The sequence below is a fragment of the Ctenopharyngodon idella genome, chromosome 12 (genome assembly GCF_019924925.1).
Source record: "Ctenopharyngodon idella isolate HZGC_01 chromosome 12, HZGC01, whole genome shotgun sequence".
In the NCBI taxonomy this organism is placed as follows: domain Eukaryota; kingdom Metazoa; phylum Chordata; class Actinopteri; order Cypriniformes; family Xenocyprididae; genus Ctenopharyngodon; species Ctenopharyngodon idella.
In genome coordinates this window covers 23,421,658-23,438,083 of record NC_067231.1, presented here as the reverse complement: position 1 = coordinate 23,438,083, position 16,426 = coordinate 23,421,658, and the positions used below count along the sequence as shown (strand labels likewise).

Below are 16,426 nucleotides of genomic sequence, written 5' to 3'. Positions count from 1 at the left end.
TATTCATGAGACACGTATTATCTACAGTAGTATTATTCAAGAACTTAAACATTACTCGAATTCAATACCTATATAAAAATAGCTTAAATTCACACTTCAGTGACAAAAATAATGGGATTCCTCTGGCACAAAGTGTAGCTGTCAATGGTTTTTGTGTTTCTTTTTTAGAATGACGTTATCACTGTCGGTTATATTTTGAGTCTTGCACATTCTGTCAAGGTAAGTCAACGGCAGATTTTCAAACTTAAAATATCTTAAAAAGGTTACATCTCAATAATTACAGAAATGTGTGGATAAAAACATAAGTTAAACAATAAATAAATAAGACAAGATTAAGTAAGTTTTAGATTTAATTGTGCCATGTTTGCTGAGACAACAGATTTTAATCATTGAGGCGTTTAGTATTTACCGCTCTCTAGTGGCGGTATTTGAACGAGCCACTAAACCTTCGCTTCAGTAAGTGTGTTTCCTAAAACAGACAGTCCTGCAACCATCATCTGTTTTATGGTTGTTATGCGGTATCTTTAAACTCTGTGGAAATAAAGAGCAGAAGTTAGCTATTGCCCAGAGAGAAAAAATTTCGAAGGAGTCTGACTGGCCATCCAAACTTTTCCAGAAGGCCTACGTGAGGGTGTCAACAAACTTAATTTTTTTAAATAGTTTTTTTTTATTTTTTTTATCTTATTTGGTAAAAAAATCACAGAATTAAATTATATTATTTGGCCCTATTTGCCTTTTTTTCCCCCCTTTAGCTTTCAAAATGGACATCGATCGCAGTGAGTCATGTGACATTTCAGAAAGTATTGAGGTGCATGAGGACATCCCGCCTGACCCTTCTCTGGCCACCGACTTAACAGTAAGACATATGTAGTTCTAGGCACACAATTCCACAAGTAATTGTCAGAGAATTAGGTGAGAAGAGCAGCAATGATGTGAACAGCAGTGAGACTGGTCAAATAAGACTCTTTTGTCTTTTACTATAGGTTACATGTAAAAATATTCTCTTAATTATTATACCTAAAGCAAGATAAATCTGATAAAAGACTTTTTCTTTTGTCCCATTTCCTGTTTTTTAAGCATAAACTACTAGGAATATCTCATTACCAATGAGATACAAAAAATAAACTTAATTCAAGATATATTTCCACCCTCTTTTTTTGAGTTTAATATTTTATCCAGGATATTACGACATGGTGGAGACATGAAAATGTCTGTTTGACCTGTTCAGGTGAACGCAGAGACTGAAATTGACTCTGAGCCAGTGCCACATGGAATAAACCATGTAGAGGGGGGATGGCCGAAAATGATCAATGCGGATGACATTGAGGCAACTGCCCGCTACAGGAAGAAAGTGCAGAAGGATGTCTGTTATCAGCACACGGTTATGGAAATTGCTAGCGTGAGTGCCAACACACAACCACAATTACCATAAAAAAAAACATTTTAGCTGTATGTCAGGAACTGTAAAGTGTTTAAGGAATAGTTCAGCTAAAGATGAAAAGACTGTACGTATCATGTTGTTTCAAACCCATGTGATTAGACAGATGCATTATTTTTATGATTCTTTTATACTTTTATGGTGCTTTTGCATCCTTTTGAAGCTTGAAAGCCGTAGCTGTACCATTCATTGTAACTGCATAGACATTGACAGTGCAATTGCATAGATAAATTACTATCTTTAGGACTTTTGTGTTCAATGGAAGAAAGAAGGTCACATGATTTTGGAAGTTGGAACAACGTGAGAATAAAGAATGACTGATTTTTCATTTTAAGTCCTTTAAGACAGCAGGGAGATAATTTAATTGAATATGGTCTCATTTTTTATCCCCATCTTTTTCTTCTGCTCTTTAAATCTAAGAACTAAATATCACAGATGCAGTAAGTAGTACCCTCAGGGTCCTCACTAGAGTTCATGATGAATCTGAGTGTTCCTGTCTTCCTGTCTGCTGCAGGTTTCAGAACACAGTGTCAAGCAGAGCAAACGTGACATCTACTTTAAAAATTATAAACCTAAGAGGATGGTGAAGGGCAAGCCATCAGCAAGAACGATCACTGTGTTCAGGTGAGCACACGCATTAGAGCACATGGACAACTTATTTAGACATGAAGGGTCTCAAATGCCTAGATAGATGGTAGGTAGGTAGGTAGATAGGTAGACGCAGTGTGTAATTTCTGTGCTACTAAAGTAACTAAAACGCAATGTGGTTTTCTCTAGAGACCCAAATAAAGAAAAGCGTGCAGTCACCAGTTTGTCCTGGAACCCAATCGAAAATCATAAACTAGCTGTTGCCTACTGTTGCCTGGAGCAGAGAGCACCTAAAAATATGAGCTTTGACTCATATATATGGAACACTGGTATGTCATGCACACACACACACACACACACATATATATATATATATATATATATATATATCACTTATTCTGGCACACATGCCACTCTTGGTAATATATTTATTTATTTATTCCCACCTATAGAAAACAACATGAAACCAGAGATGACTCTGAAACCTGCGTCTCCACTTGTTTGTCTGGAGTACAACCCCACAGATTTTCACATCCTTGTTGGGGGAAGCTACAATGGAGATATTAGTGTGTTTTTATTATGAACATTAATGGTTATATAAGGCAGATGTGGCTTCTTCAATCCATCTGACACACTCAAGCTCAGAAATGCAGTCCTTACGGTCTACTGTTGATGTGCCATTTAGATGTCTTAACTGTCCTCTATAGTCAGAGAGTTTTCCCTATTTCCAGGCTATTGGGACACACGGAGCGGCAGCCAGCCAGTACAGAAATCAGCCGCTGTGCATAGCCATAGAGATCCTGTCTACAAGGTCATCTGGTGGCCGTCAAGGATATGCACTGAAGTTTTCTCAGCTTCTACAGATGGTCAGGTCTGTGTATAGTGACACAACAGTCTATAAACAATTAAATAAGCCACCAATATTTCATAGCACATTTTTGAACTGGACAGCTATAACAAACCCTTCAAATTATTCATATTATATACTGTAAACTCAAAGAAGTATCTGTATGACACCAGGTACAGCTCTGGGACATTCGAAAGATGACTGAGCCCACCAAGCAGCTTGTGCTGGACCCCACTAAGAAGGGAAACCGTGACAGTGCCCTTGGTGCAGTCTCAATGGAGTTTGAGAACACTATGGTAAGAGCAGTTCTCATTTTGTTTGGCCCATTCCTTTGTGGAAACTCATGTTAAGATTTTTTGGCTTTTGATTACACAAGGCCAAGTTTATGGTGGGCACAGAGCAGGGGGTTGTGGTCTCGTGCAGTCGCAAGTTAGAAACCCCAAACGACCCGATTGTATGCACATACCGCGGACACAGTGGCCCCATTTACGCCTTGCAGAGGAACCCCTTCTTTCCGAAGAACTTCTTGACCGTGGCTGATTGGACCGCCCGCATCTGGTCAGAGGACATCAGTGAGAGCTCCATCATGTCGACCAAGTAAGAACCTCTGTGTTGTTGTTCTGAAATACTGACAGAGCAGCATTTATACCTCTCACATGGGTTTTATTTTACTTTGTGTGATGTAAATTTGGATCAACTATACTTTAAGTCATTGGTTCTCAACCAGGGGGCCACAGGATGACTTTAATTTTATTTGAATTGATTTTAAAAAAGTATTTATATTAAATAAATTGTTATTATTATATTAAAATTGAACTAATTTTAAAAGGCTAAAACACACATAAAATCAATATGTAAAAATCATATTTATTTCCCTCATTAATAACTGTTTTTATTGAAGAATGTACAAAACCTGGACGGGATAAGCTGCAGATGTCTTCAGATTTCTCTCATTCCCATTGAATCTAAGATTAGAACTAAAATTCTTCCGAATAGACTGAAAAAGTACATTTGTTCAATAATTCATCAGGACCAAACTGGTTTTATGCCCAAGAGGCATATATATTTTATTTTGAGACAGCCGTTTAATATAATTTATAACAAGAAAAATTTAAAGACATGCGTAATTTTACTAGACGCTCACTGAGCCTTTGACCAATTACAGTGGAAATACATGACTGCTGTTCTAAAGAAATTTAGATTCGTTTCAGAATTTATTAAATGGATTGAAATAATTTATGCACATCCAGTAGCTTATGTTTTTAATAACCAAGATATTTCAAATATATTTTAGTTATCTCGTGGCACATGACAGGGATGCCCCCTATCTCCTTTTTTGTTTGACATATCGATGGAACCATTGGCAGCCAGTATCAGGCAGCATCTTAACATAGCGCCTTTAGTGATAGAGGGCAGACCCCAGCATCTTTCGCTGTATGCGGATGATATTCTTTTGTACATTTCTAACCCTGAAATTACTTGAAATTACTTGAGCTTATTGAAAAATTTGGCAGTCTTTCTGGATTCACGATAAATTGGGAAAAAAGCTAATTAATGCCAGTCGCTGATGATTAGTAGGCAGGATTAATGCTATAAAAATGGTTGTACTTCCAAGATTTTTGTATGTATTTCAATCTATTCCTTTCTTTAACCCCCTTTATCATTTTAAAGGGTTAGTTCACCCAAAAATGAAATTTCTGTCATTAATTACTCACCCTCATGTCATTCCAAACCTGTAAGGCTTTAGTTCATCTTCAGAGCACAAATTAAGATATTTTTGATCATGAAATCTGAGAGTTTTTTTATCCCCCATAGAAAGCAACACAATTACCACATTCAAGGTCCAGAAAAGTACTAAAGACATCATTAAAATAGTCAACTTGACTATAGTGGTTCAACCTTAATGTTATGAAGCGAGGAGAATAATTTTGTGCACAAAAAACAAAACAAAAATAATGACTCTATTCAACAATTTCTTCTCTACCCTGTCAGTCTCCTATGCTGTTTACGTTGTATAGACAGTGCAGCGCTTGCCTGCACAAGCCAGAATGGTTAGCAATTGAGGAAGCTTCTTGTAATAAGACTTCATTAACAGCTCTGCTTAATAGTCCCATTAAAATTGATGTCAAAAATATAAACGGAAACATAGTTATTTCTAATCTAATTAAAGTGTGGAAACAAATTAAGGTATATTTGAAAATTCCAGATGTATATCTGGATACTCCAATTTGTAATAATCATGCTTTTCCTCTGGGGTTACACAAAGCTCTTTTTTTCAATTGAAACATACGGTTATAGTAACAATTAAGGATATTTATAGTGAAGGTACTTTTAGTTCTTTTGAACAGCTAAAACAATACAATGCTCTTGTTTCTGCACATTTTTTCTGTTATTTGCAAGTTAGAGACTTTGTTAGAAAGCACATTCCAGACTTTGAAGTTTTAATTTGAATCGCACTTTAGAGAGAATTGTTAATTGTACACCCTTGTATGAGTGGTAGTGTGTCAAACTTTTACAAATTACTGCTAGAAAAGGTGAACAACAACACTCAGACAATAAAACATGACTGGGAAGTGGAAATGGATTTTAATATTCATGAAAAACTATTCATGTGGGATGAGTGCTTGAGAAACGTACATACATGTTCTGTAAATGCTAGACATATTTTGATTCAGTTCAAGTTAATTTATAGGCTTCATTGTGTGTGTGTGTGTGTGTGTGTGTGTGTGTGTGTGTGTGTGTGTGTGTGTTGTCTTTTTACATATCAACTCTGATATGCATACAGAGCACAACAGTGATTGGCCACCTTTTAAGTAGCTATTTTTTCACCCCCAAAAATTGTTTCAAAGATACCTGAGAGAAGACTTGATGCGATGGTGGTCATGTGTGTGGTGTTCTCTTCTGTAAAGGATAATTTAAAAAAACAATAATAATTTTAAAAAAATAAACATTTACATTTTTTTTTTTTTTTTTTTTTTTTTCATTTTTACATGCAAACTTTGATATGCATATAGAGCACAACAGTGACCGTCAAACCGTCAAGTGGGCATTTTTTCCCCAAAAAATTGTTTCAAAAATACCTGAGGGAAGGCTTGATGCAATGGTGGTAATGTGTGTGGTGCTGTCTTCTGGAAAGGATTAAAAACAAAGAAGAAGAATGTACAGATTGACTTATATATTCTATTTCTATTCTATTTCCTAAAAGAGATTACCATGATTACTACACAGATAGGGTGATTCTATGATAAAGCCCCTGTAATACAGAAAATAACTTCTGGAATCACAAAATTAACTATGCTTAATTAATTTAATGTATTCAATAAATTAAGCATATTAATTTAATATACCAATAAATATTTCTGAAGAGTCAAAAAGGTTGAGAACCACTGCTTTATGTAGTTGTTTGGTGTATCTACTTGCACAGGAGCCAATATTTCTAATCTGTTTCTACAGAAATCACATGACTTATCTGTTAGATGCCTGTTGGAGTCCAGTCAGACCCTCTGTCTTCTTTACGGTGAAGATGGACGGGACCTTGGATGTGTGGGACATACTGTTTAAACGGAAGGACCCTACTCTCAGTCTTAAAGTCAGTCCTATATATCTCCTTTTCATACTGAGAATGTCTTCCACTTAAATATGTAATTGTTATTTGTTTGTACTGTTTGTTTGTTTTTCCTCACAGGTTTGTGACGAAGCTCTGTACAGCATCCGTGTACAAAATGAAGGCTGTTTGGTGTGCTGTGGATCTCAGCTGGGAACCGTCAAACTGCTGAAGATGCCACCAAGCCTGTTCACACTGAAGAACAATGAGAAGGCCTTGGTCTCAGAGGTGAGACACAAATACACCTTCCTTCACATATGCAAACACATTCACTCTTTAATATTCATATTGACATGAAATAAGAGTAAATGATGACAGAATATTTATTTATTAACTGTTCCTTTAAAATATATATGATTCTAAAACAAAATATTTTTAAGTCGTTCTGATGTACACTCAACTGTTGGAGTGGATTTTTGCTTCATTGCAGATATTTGAATTGGAGACCAGGAAAGCGAAGAATCTGGAATCTCTGTACAGAGAGAGGCATCAAATGAAACTTAGCTGCTCCAAAGAGGATGAGGGGGAAAAAGAAGACATAGAGGAACTGCTGGCCTGTACAGAGATGGAGTTTTCTGAGAGTGTGGAAGCGGAGAAAAAAAAAAAATAGGATGAGGAGAAAGAGAGAAGGTTGGGAAAAGAGAATGTTATCTATATGTATAACTTGCCCTACTCGACCCACTCTGAGTGGGAATTAAATCGGCATCTCCTGCATGGGAGGTGGGTGCGCTTGTTTACAGGGACAGCTCTTACTACCTTGCCTCTGTTACACTCAACCACCTAAACCTCACTCCCATCTGGGTCACAACACCAATGTAACCGGCCCTACTCGACCTGCTCTGAACAGAATTCGAACCACCGTCTCCAGTTGGGTGCGCTTACAAGGGCGATAAAGACCACAGTCTCTAGCACTCCTCTTGAGATCAGGGGAGTGAGGTTTACAGGCACAGCTCTTACTAGCTTGCCTCTGTTACACTCAACCCCCTAAACCTCACTCCCATCCGGGTCACCAATGTAATCGGTCCTAGTCGACCTGCTCCAAGCGGGATTCGAAACCGGCATGGGAGGCGAGTGCGCTAACATGGACGCCAAAGACCACAGTCTCTAGCGTCATTCGCCAGCGTGCCTCTTGAGGCCAGGGGAGTGAGGTTTACATGCACTGCTCTTACTAGCTTGCCTCTGTTACATATGCAAAACTTAAACCGTTTTTACTTGGTTGAGTTTCATTCTTTAACTGTTTCACTGTAAATAATTATCATGTAAAATATGTCAATAATCATTAATATATACCAGACAAACTACAAAAGAAATGTAGTTTGGCTGGTCTCAAAGTTTTGGATCTCTGTTTTCTAAGGTTGTTTCTTGTCCCCTGCAGGAAAACAGTGTGTGGAGACATCCAAGTAGAACACTGCTTCCAAACATGCCAAAGAGGAAGTTTTTCCAAGTGCAAATAGACTTTAAATCAGTTTTGTCTAAAATAAATTGAAACAAGCATCCAAGATGGTTACTCTTCCTGCTCCACACCAGTTTGTTGAACATTTATTTTTTGAAGGTCATAACAGCACAGACCATTGTACACAGACTGTATGAACTCTGGTATAATTTTAAGACAAGCCTAAAAATTACATTTTAAATGTGAAATTCTCCTTTAACCTCTCAGTATTTAATTTTACTAAAAACTCATCACACTTGATAACAGAGAAATGAGTACATGTTACATGTGCAAGTTATTGCAATTTTAAGACCATGATGTGAAATTTAGCCTCCATAAATTAATGCATAAATGAACCACATTAAATAACTTTGAAAATAGAGGGTCCACTTGCTTTAGCATTGTATAACACACACCTTAGCTCTATTTCTTGTGAAGTGAACCATTTCTAAGTTTGTGAATGTCAAGACTCGCGCATTTTGCGGATGTGAGGATGAAATATTAATCCATCTTTCAGCATGAAATAACCCAGAAGCAGAGCCCTATCTTGATCCTTTTGAAGTTCACTATTCCTTCAATCGTAAAAAAAATAATAATAATAATTTTACGCGATTATACAATAATTAGGCCTATTACAACAGTTATTAGAACATTTTTGTATTAATACCGTTTAATAATAATACTTATTATTATTCTCTCAAATATTGTAATAAAATAAAGAAATGTTAAGATGGTCAAGCAACGTCAGCTTGAGGATCTAATTAATATTCATGAGTCGCTTGATTTCGTTCGTTGTAATGATGAGGGAACGGCCTGTGTATAGAAACCAGCTGGTGAAACGAAACTGAAAGTCATGTAGAGAATGTAATAAGAAGCGAAGAGAGGGGAACTGCAAGGAATAGTTCGGTTTGCTGACTGGAGTGAAGACTATTCAGGAAGAGGGACTCTCCAAAACATGTATCTGTCAACTTTTTACGAAGCCAAGGATCAATTCAGGTAGGCTATGTCATGATATATTTTGTTGTTTATATCTATGCATCCTCTCGGTTTGTTGCAAACGATTCTCACATAGGTTTATGGTTCATAAGTATAAAGTATTTAAGTTTATATTTAACTTAAATTTGCCAAACAACTGTATTTACACATTTATTACATTTCGCTTTTCGATAAATATGTGAGGCAGTATAATTTCTGATAAAGGAAACCTAAGAGAGGTTATGAGGAAGTTGTTATTGGTAAACAGAGATGTGAGATTATGTCGAGGATGCGCTGTGGAAAAAACATAAAACATTGCTACGAATTTGAGAAGACTGCCGTTCTGTGATTCCTACCTTATGAATTTTGATCTAAGTCATTAGTAACCATATACAGTAACCATATTTTAACTGTCGTTTTTGCAGCCAGACCATAATAATCACAGGCAAAATCATGGATGGCTCTTCACTACAATGACTAAATGTTTCTGTGGCAAAGTGTGGCATTTTTATACAAAATCAAAGCTTAAACACATTCTTGAAACCATTTTTGAAACCATACTGCATAACTACAGCAGTAGTTTTTTTCATTTCATTCATTTATTTTCATTTAAAAATGCATATATATATATATATATATATATATATATATATAATGAGTTGATCAATGTTCAATAAAAACATGTTTTTGTGTTTTTTGTTTTTTTTCCTGTGAAAAGCACTAAGGCGTTCCTTTAGTCCCTTTGTTCCATATAGCCTATATATTACATGCATATTTACAAAATATTTATATTTGAGGATCTTTGACCTTTGAGCCTCTTTTGCAACAACCAGGAAGCCACAAGCTGTAAGAAGGTAGAAATGACAAGGAAGAGAAAGAGTAGAGCGAAAGGAAAGGCAGGTGAACAGAAGAAGGGGACCCAAAAAAGAGATGGCAGCACATCTTCATTCAGAACGCGTTCACAGAGCCAACCGAAAGGCAAGCATACAAGTCGCTCAAGCCGATCCAGATCCAGAGGCCATGGACGGCACAGCACGGACGCAACAGAGTCTGAGCCGCTGAGCAAAGAGGCTCAGACTCAAACCAGCTCTAGTGGGTTGGAAAACAAGGAGACTCAGACAGAGACTGTCAGTCATGCAACACAGCAGACACAAACAGAGATCAATGGCAACACTGAGACCACAGAAGTGTCACAGACAACAGACCTCTGTCCTGAAGATGTTAGGATGGAGGTGGAAACTGTGCTGACAAAGAACGAAGGAAAAGAAAGTGATGGAGAAAAGGAAAGTGTTGAGAGGAAGAAAAGGAGAATGAGTGAATCAAGGGAACCTACGAAGGAGACAAAAGAAAGGACCAAACTTTCGGATGGTTGCAGAGAACAAGATGGAGATGATCAAAAAGACAGAGACACAAGTGAAAAACATTCAAAAGGAGATTCACAAAAAGACACTAACCTCAAGTCAGGAACAGAAGAGCCAAAATCATACGCAGCGGCTGCTGCAGCAGGAAAGGACTAAAGAGTCTAAGGAGGAGAAGAATCAGACCGCAGCAGATCAGGTCGATAGGAAAAGAAGGTTTGCAATATTGTAATATAATTCACTTATCATATCAACTGTTTGACCTAAACAGATACATTATATGACCTGTAATTGTTGAATATATTTATTTAAACAATGTTTTATTTTTTCATAGAAAACCTTCCCCAGTGAGGGCTCCAGCTGAACAGCCGACGTTCACTTTCTACATTTATGCTGTTCTGGACAAAAGATTCAAATTTAACCAACAACAGGACTCCCTTTTGCTCCTTACTGCGAATGAAAGCTTTGAACTACAAATTACACATTTTTTGTAAGTCTCTCATTAATGTATAATGACAACATTGTTGCATATTTTATAGCCTATAGGTAGCAAATACAATATAAATTGTGCAGCCAAAAATTATGTTTGATTTGATTATGTTTGATTGTTCTAATTTTTTGTTGTGTAGGGGTCTACGACAGGAAGGCTTTTTGATTGAAGCAACATTTTCATTTTGGGGATACATTGAAAGGGGCGTTCAAATACAATACACATATGCAGTGCAGAAACAACATGGCTTCATTGAGGAAATAGCATTAAGATATGTTTACGTCCCCCCTGACAAAACAGTAAAAGGTACTGAAAAGTGTTAAATGAGTTTTTTGGTAATTCATTGTACATTATATATGATGTTATTCCTGATCTGTGATTGTATTTCCTCTCAAGAACTGCACCTTTATGAAGGTTATATAAGTTCAAGTTCAAGATCTGTTACAGAAAAAGTGACGGGCTGGTTGTTTCAGAATAAACAAAAAGAAATTTGCAAAGGCTGGGAGACCTCTGCTCATGTGCTGCTGGACAGAGTGTTTCAGAAATGGGGGTCATTTAAAAATGAAGACAACGAGACACTTATTGAACACCTGAGGAGATACAAAGAAGGTTTTCAGTCAGTCATGAGTCGTTTGAAATTTCCAGTGAATCTCTTCCCCTCTCAAATAAACGTAGGTGTAAGCTTTCCGTAGCTTTATTCCATTTTCTAGACAAGTACAAGACTATCCAAAAACAGAAGGACTATAGATCTGCCCTCTTTGTTTTAGGTCTCTGAACTGATTTCTGAAAGACTGAGTTGGATTTTAAAAGGAGAATCTGGAGGGAAAACTTCAGAGAGCTCAACTGTGATCAGATCTTTGGAAGTGGCCCTCTCAGTGTTCAAGGTGTGCTGTGGCTGTGGTGTGGAACTCAGCACAAAAGACTGGGGCAAACTCTGCCATGTTGTTTTTGAAAGGACTGCTTCTCTTGGAGAAATGCAAACAACCCTAACAGCCCTACCTTCACTTGACTTGTGAGTAAGGGTTATTGGACAAATCTGTGGTTTTATAGAATTTTATTTTATCTGCATTTACATTTATGCATTTAGCAGACGCTTTTATTGAAAGCGACTTCTATTCAAAGAGATCTATTTCCCATTTAAAGCACCATATAAAGCAAAGACTTTTCTACTGAATACAGTTTATTGCTTACATTTTGAATGGGTATGTATTTAAAGACACCACAATATTCATCATAACTTTGTTTTTTTTTGTGTGTTTTTTTTTTTTTTTGCAGCACTGTGATGGGACTGGTGAACCAATGTTCAAGGAAGCTGATCTTTGAAGTGGTGTTACTTGTTCCTGTCCTTCATTTACTGAGAAAGCCAGAGGAAAAGTCAGATCCGGGCTCAGCTATGGACGAACAGACATGGGCAAGACTTGAAAAAATAGAGTATCCATCTTTTAGGGAGAGAATTAGAGGATTCCCTGACAAAAGGAGGTTTGTCCGAATAGTTTTAGAGGAGCACTTTTAATTCTCAAAATTTCATAATGACTTGAACATAGATATGAGTGAGATTTGTTGTTCTTAATTTTGTAGGATGGTCCTTAAACTGATCAAAGATCACTTACCAATGACCAAAGATAAGCCTTACTTGTTGAAAAGCTGGCTTTCTATCGTGGCATTTGAGGATGTCCCTGAGTTTGCCCAGATGACCGAAAGTCTTCCTGAACTCCTGATCCAGAGCCTGATGTACAGAATGAAGGAGACTGAACAAAAGGCAGACACTGATCCCAACCGCACAGAAAAAAATCTAAAGGTATTTAATTAAGGGCACAAAGCTTGCTGTACAGGTTTTGCATTTGGCACAGAAAGAACACTTTCATACTAACCAGTGTTTGTTTTTCTAAATTGCAGGCAACGGAAAAGGTCCTGAACCTCTTGTTGAAGAGGGTTGAGGAGGACAGAGGACGGTATGGAAGTTCATTATATGTGGGATTCATGGAACTTTGAACATTGGTCCTGTTTTTAAAACTATGATATTGGGCAGGTATTAATGCAGAATTTCTTTAATCAACAGAATCATGGAGTCAAAGTCGTCGGGCTTATTCCTTCAGTGTTGTGTAAATGTTCACAAGAGCGCTTGCAAGATTGCTCGACTTGTCCCACAATACGAAGTCACAGTGCTCTCTTTCCAGCTCCTGCTTAAAATGGCTGAAATTCTTCATGAGAAGCTTTCAAAGGTACTGTATCATTGAGGTGTTCTTGTCAGTCATGGTATTCTGTCTCTTTAAGCAAATCATTTCATTTTGCAGGGTGGAGAGGAAATGAAAGAAAAACACAATCAGCTTTTGTCCAAGCTTAATGACATTCAAAGGGATTTCACTAAGTGGAGAGATGGGCTGCTCCACAATCCTCTGATGCAGACCTCCGGATTCACTTACCCTAGTGAAATACAGGTGTAGTAATCAGCACAACTAATCAACTGCATAATGGTCTTAAGCCACAGTTGAATTGTGTTATGGAAATTCGCAGGTCAGAGATCTTGTCCATGAACTTGGCAAGTGGCTGGATCTAAAAAATAGTAATTTTAGGTTTGGTATATTCTTCTTTGTAGTTGTGGAATGATTTGTATGGGATTGAGTGTTCAATACCAGACATCTCTGAAAGCTGGATGGATTCATTAGACCGAGACCTGAGACTGAGAGTGTCCCACGTAAGAGATAATCCTTATTTTAGAAGCATATACATTGGAATTATTGATAATGTATGTCACCATCCTCCTTTTGTTTTTCAGATCTCTGACACTAACAAGATTGTTGTGTACTTTCTGGAGACGTCAGCAAAGGCTATCAAGAATAGTCATGCAAACATTCAGTCTTGTTTCAAAGAGTCGTGTGAGGCTGCTATTAAGAACCAGTGTCAGGTAATGTCACCTTGAAAAAATTGCTGTTTATGCAGTTTTGCAGTATTGTATCACTCACTCGCTTTTTTTCTCTTTACAGAATATTAGGTAGATTGGTGTAATTTGTAATTTCTTGTACATCTTGTTCTGGTACCTTTTGTAATTTTTTCCACCGTCTTTTTGCCTTTTTCTTGCAGGCAAAGAAGGAAGGAGACCTTTTACGCTTTCTCTTTACCAAGTCCATTTCTTGGTCTGTCGTGTCCTCCATTATTGTGGAGTCAGCAGCTTGCTTTGAGGAGAATTATGAAGGTCGTCTACTGGACCCACAATCAGCAATCAACTTCCTTTTGTCTCAAGGTACAGTGACTGGGTCTCACAATTTTCATGGTTTTAAAACAATGTGAATATTCAGAGAAAGAACACTTGGACACAATTTAAGAAATTGTACAGTATGGGCAGCAGTTCATTAACATTGTGGATTCTGTTTCATTTTCACAGACAAATGGAATCAGTGGAAGTTAGAAGATGATGCCAGTCGTTTAATAGCAGATAGTCAGTCATTCTTGGGTTGTCTGATTCAGACTCTTTGCCAGGGAAATTTACCCCTTGGCCACCTTAAGACCATCTTTAAATATAAGAGTCAATTTCAGAAGCTTTACAACCAGTGTAAGTCTTAAGGGCCATTCACACTAAGGACAATATCTATAACAATAACTATAACTAATCATTCCAATTCCATGATAATAGGGAAGTCCACACCTCAACTATTATGACAAACAACACATCATTGGATTCACTTTCAGAATGATATCAGCTGATTTTCAGAGCTGATGAACGATAAAACTATTGACAGCCAATTAGAATCCACCTAACTTTTAAAGAGCATTTGAAGCGGCAAATGATGCTAATATAGATATCATTATAGTTCTCTTTATAGTTGTGGTTCTTGGTGTGAACAACCCTTTATTCATTTTTAATTTCTGTTATCATTATTACTTAAGAGGCTTCATTAGGCATCAGCTTATTTATTTTTTGATTACTTTTGTTTATTTTGTCTTTAGATAAAAGCAACAAGAAAGAAGAGAATATCTCAATCAATGTGTCAGAGCTACTCAGTCAAAGAGAAGATGACTTGAAGGCCTTTGAGCAACAGAAGGAGTACATGACCAACTTTATAAATATGCTGGGGAAGATTGAAGATGTCATAGATGGTAAGGAACGTACTTTAGGAAAGTTGTTTTCAAACTTTTTGTTGCCAAGGACCCCCAGATATGATGAACCCCTTGAACTCCTTTTTTTATTCACAAAATTATATACAGATTTGTTTTTATTTCTTACTATTACAATCTAAAGCTGTCAATAGAATAAAAATCATGATTAATCTTATGATTTCTGAGCAGTCTTTAGATAGCAGAATGAGATAATGTCAAATTTGGTAAATGTTTTTACACTAAAGGCATTAAACATATTACAAAAATACTACTGGAAAAAAAGTTTTATCTCAAGTTTTTTTTTGGACCCCACTTTGAAATACCCTGTCTTAGGATACATGTGTCAAGATTTTTATGAAGCTCTCTGAAGAATTTTATAATACAATTTTGTTTTTCATTCCTGCCATGTGGGCACACCAGTACCAGAGGTTTCTTCCCTTGAAGACATGGTCAAAACCAACCTTCAGGCGGAAGCACTGGACAAATTGGTTGAAGTGCAAACATATTTCTCCAAAGATGATCTTGACAAAAACAGCACAAGGCGAGTGTTATTCTACACTTCTAATCTGGAAGTCCAAGACATGGCACGGGAGATGTATGAAGTGAAAACCAGCAACATTCTTCTATGTTTATGGCGAGAAAAGGCAACAGAATATTTAATGCCTGGTCCTCAGCTTTTGTCTCTAGACTTTACTGAAGTCTGTGAAAGAATCTGGAGGCCTTGTCTTGCTGACTTCCTTGACCTTGGTGAACGGATTGCAGTTGGAGAAACTTGTTTTAAAGAGGTGGACCAAGCTTTGAACTGGTGTGGGGATCAGGGTGAAGGAGATCGTCTAAAGAAAGAGTTCACTTTGATGGCCACTATGCTGAAAAGCCACAGTTCTCTCGATGAGAACTGGCCAGAGCATCGTCTCAGTCAGATTCAGGAATATAGACGCCTTTGCCATGCTGCGGAATCTGCTGAGGTCATACTGAAAATAAAAGATAGACTGGGATTACAAGGAGACTTCAGCCATATACATTGCCTGACTCAAGTGGTAAGAGATCTTTATTGTGATCGCATTAACTTTAGCATGTATGTGTTTTTGTTTGGATTTGTGAGAATTTTTTGTTTTATATATAGAGAGATGACTCATTCAAACAAAACACACTGGATTCGCTGAGAGAAGATCTCATCAGAGCCAGGCAAAAGCTGGCAGATATCAAACGAAGGCAGCACACAGCCTGTCTGAAGGCATTCTTGGAAAGTGATACTCTGATAAAATGGGTCAAAACACAAATTCCAAGTAAGATTTTCAAGATGTATCTGTTTTATAGTGTGGAAAAATTCTTCATATTCAGTACATTTCTGTCAATTTACTTATTTATTTCATCCAGGTTTAAGGGACCTTAAAGTCTTTATGGAACTGGCCACAATTTCTGCTGGAGAGAATGATGCAGACATTGATAGGCTAGCCAGTTTTGAAACTGCTGTGATGGGCTATGGCCCTTTGCTTTACTCACTATCAGAAGATGCAGGATTTGAAGAGTTCATGGAATATGCTAAGCAAGTGTGGGGCACCCTTGACAAAGATGAGAAACTCCTAGATAAACTGGTTA

At 37.2% G+C, this 16,426-nt stretch overlaps 2 protein-coding genes across 2 annotated transcripts in view; both read left to right on the top strand.

Annotated features, from left to right (window-relative positions):
* Nucleotides 1-43: 43 nt before the first annotated feature.
* dnai2a (dynein, axonemal, intermediate chain 2a) lies at nt 44-8,289 on the top strand. Its single transcript, XM_051915645.1, has 13 exons — nt 44-219; nt 753-856; nt 1,229-1,399; nt 1,953-2,062; nt 2,216-2,355; nt 2,479-2,592; nt 2,758-2,897; nt 3,047-3,169; nt 3,250-3,470; nt 6,327-6,462; nt 6,559-6,705; nt 6,908-7,107; nt 7,853-8,289. The coding sequence occupies exons 2-12, from the start codon at nt 761-763 to the stop codon at nt 7,085-7,087; spliced, it is 1,578 nt and encodes a 525-aa protein (XP_051771605.1). The 5' UTR covers nt 44-219; nt 753-760; the 3' UTR covers nt 7,088-7,107; nt 7,853-8,289.
* Nucleotides 8,290-9,694: 1,405 nt separating this feature from the next.
* rnf213b (ring finger protein 213b) overlaps nt 9,695-16,426 on the top strand; it is a 29,965-nt gene continuing 23,233 nt past the window's right edge. Inside the window, 19 exon segments of the mRNA XM_051915594.1 lie at nt 9,695-10,397; nt 10,399-10,458; nt 10,577-10,732; nt 10,872-11,038; nt 11,129-11,403; nt 11,500-11,744; nt 12,008-12,211; nt 12,311-12,530; nt 12,629-12,684; nt 12,792-12,954; nt 13,027-13,170; nt 13,329-13,427; nt 13,509-13,637; nt 13,814-13,973; nt 14,115-14,282; nt 14,678-14,827; nt 15,248-15,864; nt 15,951-16,113; nt 16,205-16,422. Coding sequence (XP_051771554.1) covers nt 9,745-10,397; nt 10,399-10,458; nt 10,577-10,732; nt 10,872-11,038; nt 11,129-11,403; nt 11,500-11,744; nt 12,008-12,211; nt 12,311-12,530; nt 12,629-12,684; nt 12,792-12,954; nt 13,027-13,170; nt 13,329-13,427; nt 13,509-13,637; nt 13,814-13,973; nt 14,115-14,282; nt 14,678-14,827; nt 15,248-15,864; nt 15,951-16,113; nt 16,205-16,422 — 4,047 coding nt within the window. The 5' untranslated portion in view covers nt 9,695-9,744.

Bases quoted from the DNA above. Each gene is read 5' to 3' on its own strand.
- dnai2a (XM_051915645.1), top strand. From the start codon at position 761: ATGGACATCGATCGCAGTGAGTCATGTGACATTTCAGAAAGTATTGAG. The intron at 857-1,228 runs GTAAGACATATG...TGACCTGTTCAG, and splicing joins CTCTGGCCACCGACTTAACA to GTGAACGCAGAGACTGAAAT. The intron at 2,063-2,215 runs GTGAGCACACGC...GGTTTTCTCTAG, and splicing joins AGAACGATCACTGTGTTCAG to AGACCCAAATAAAGAAAAGC.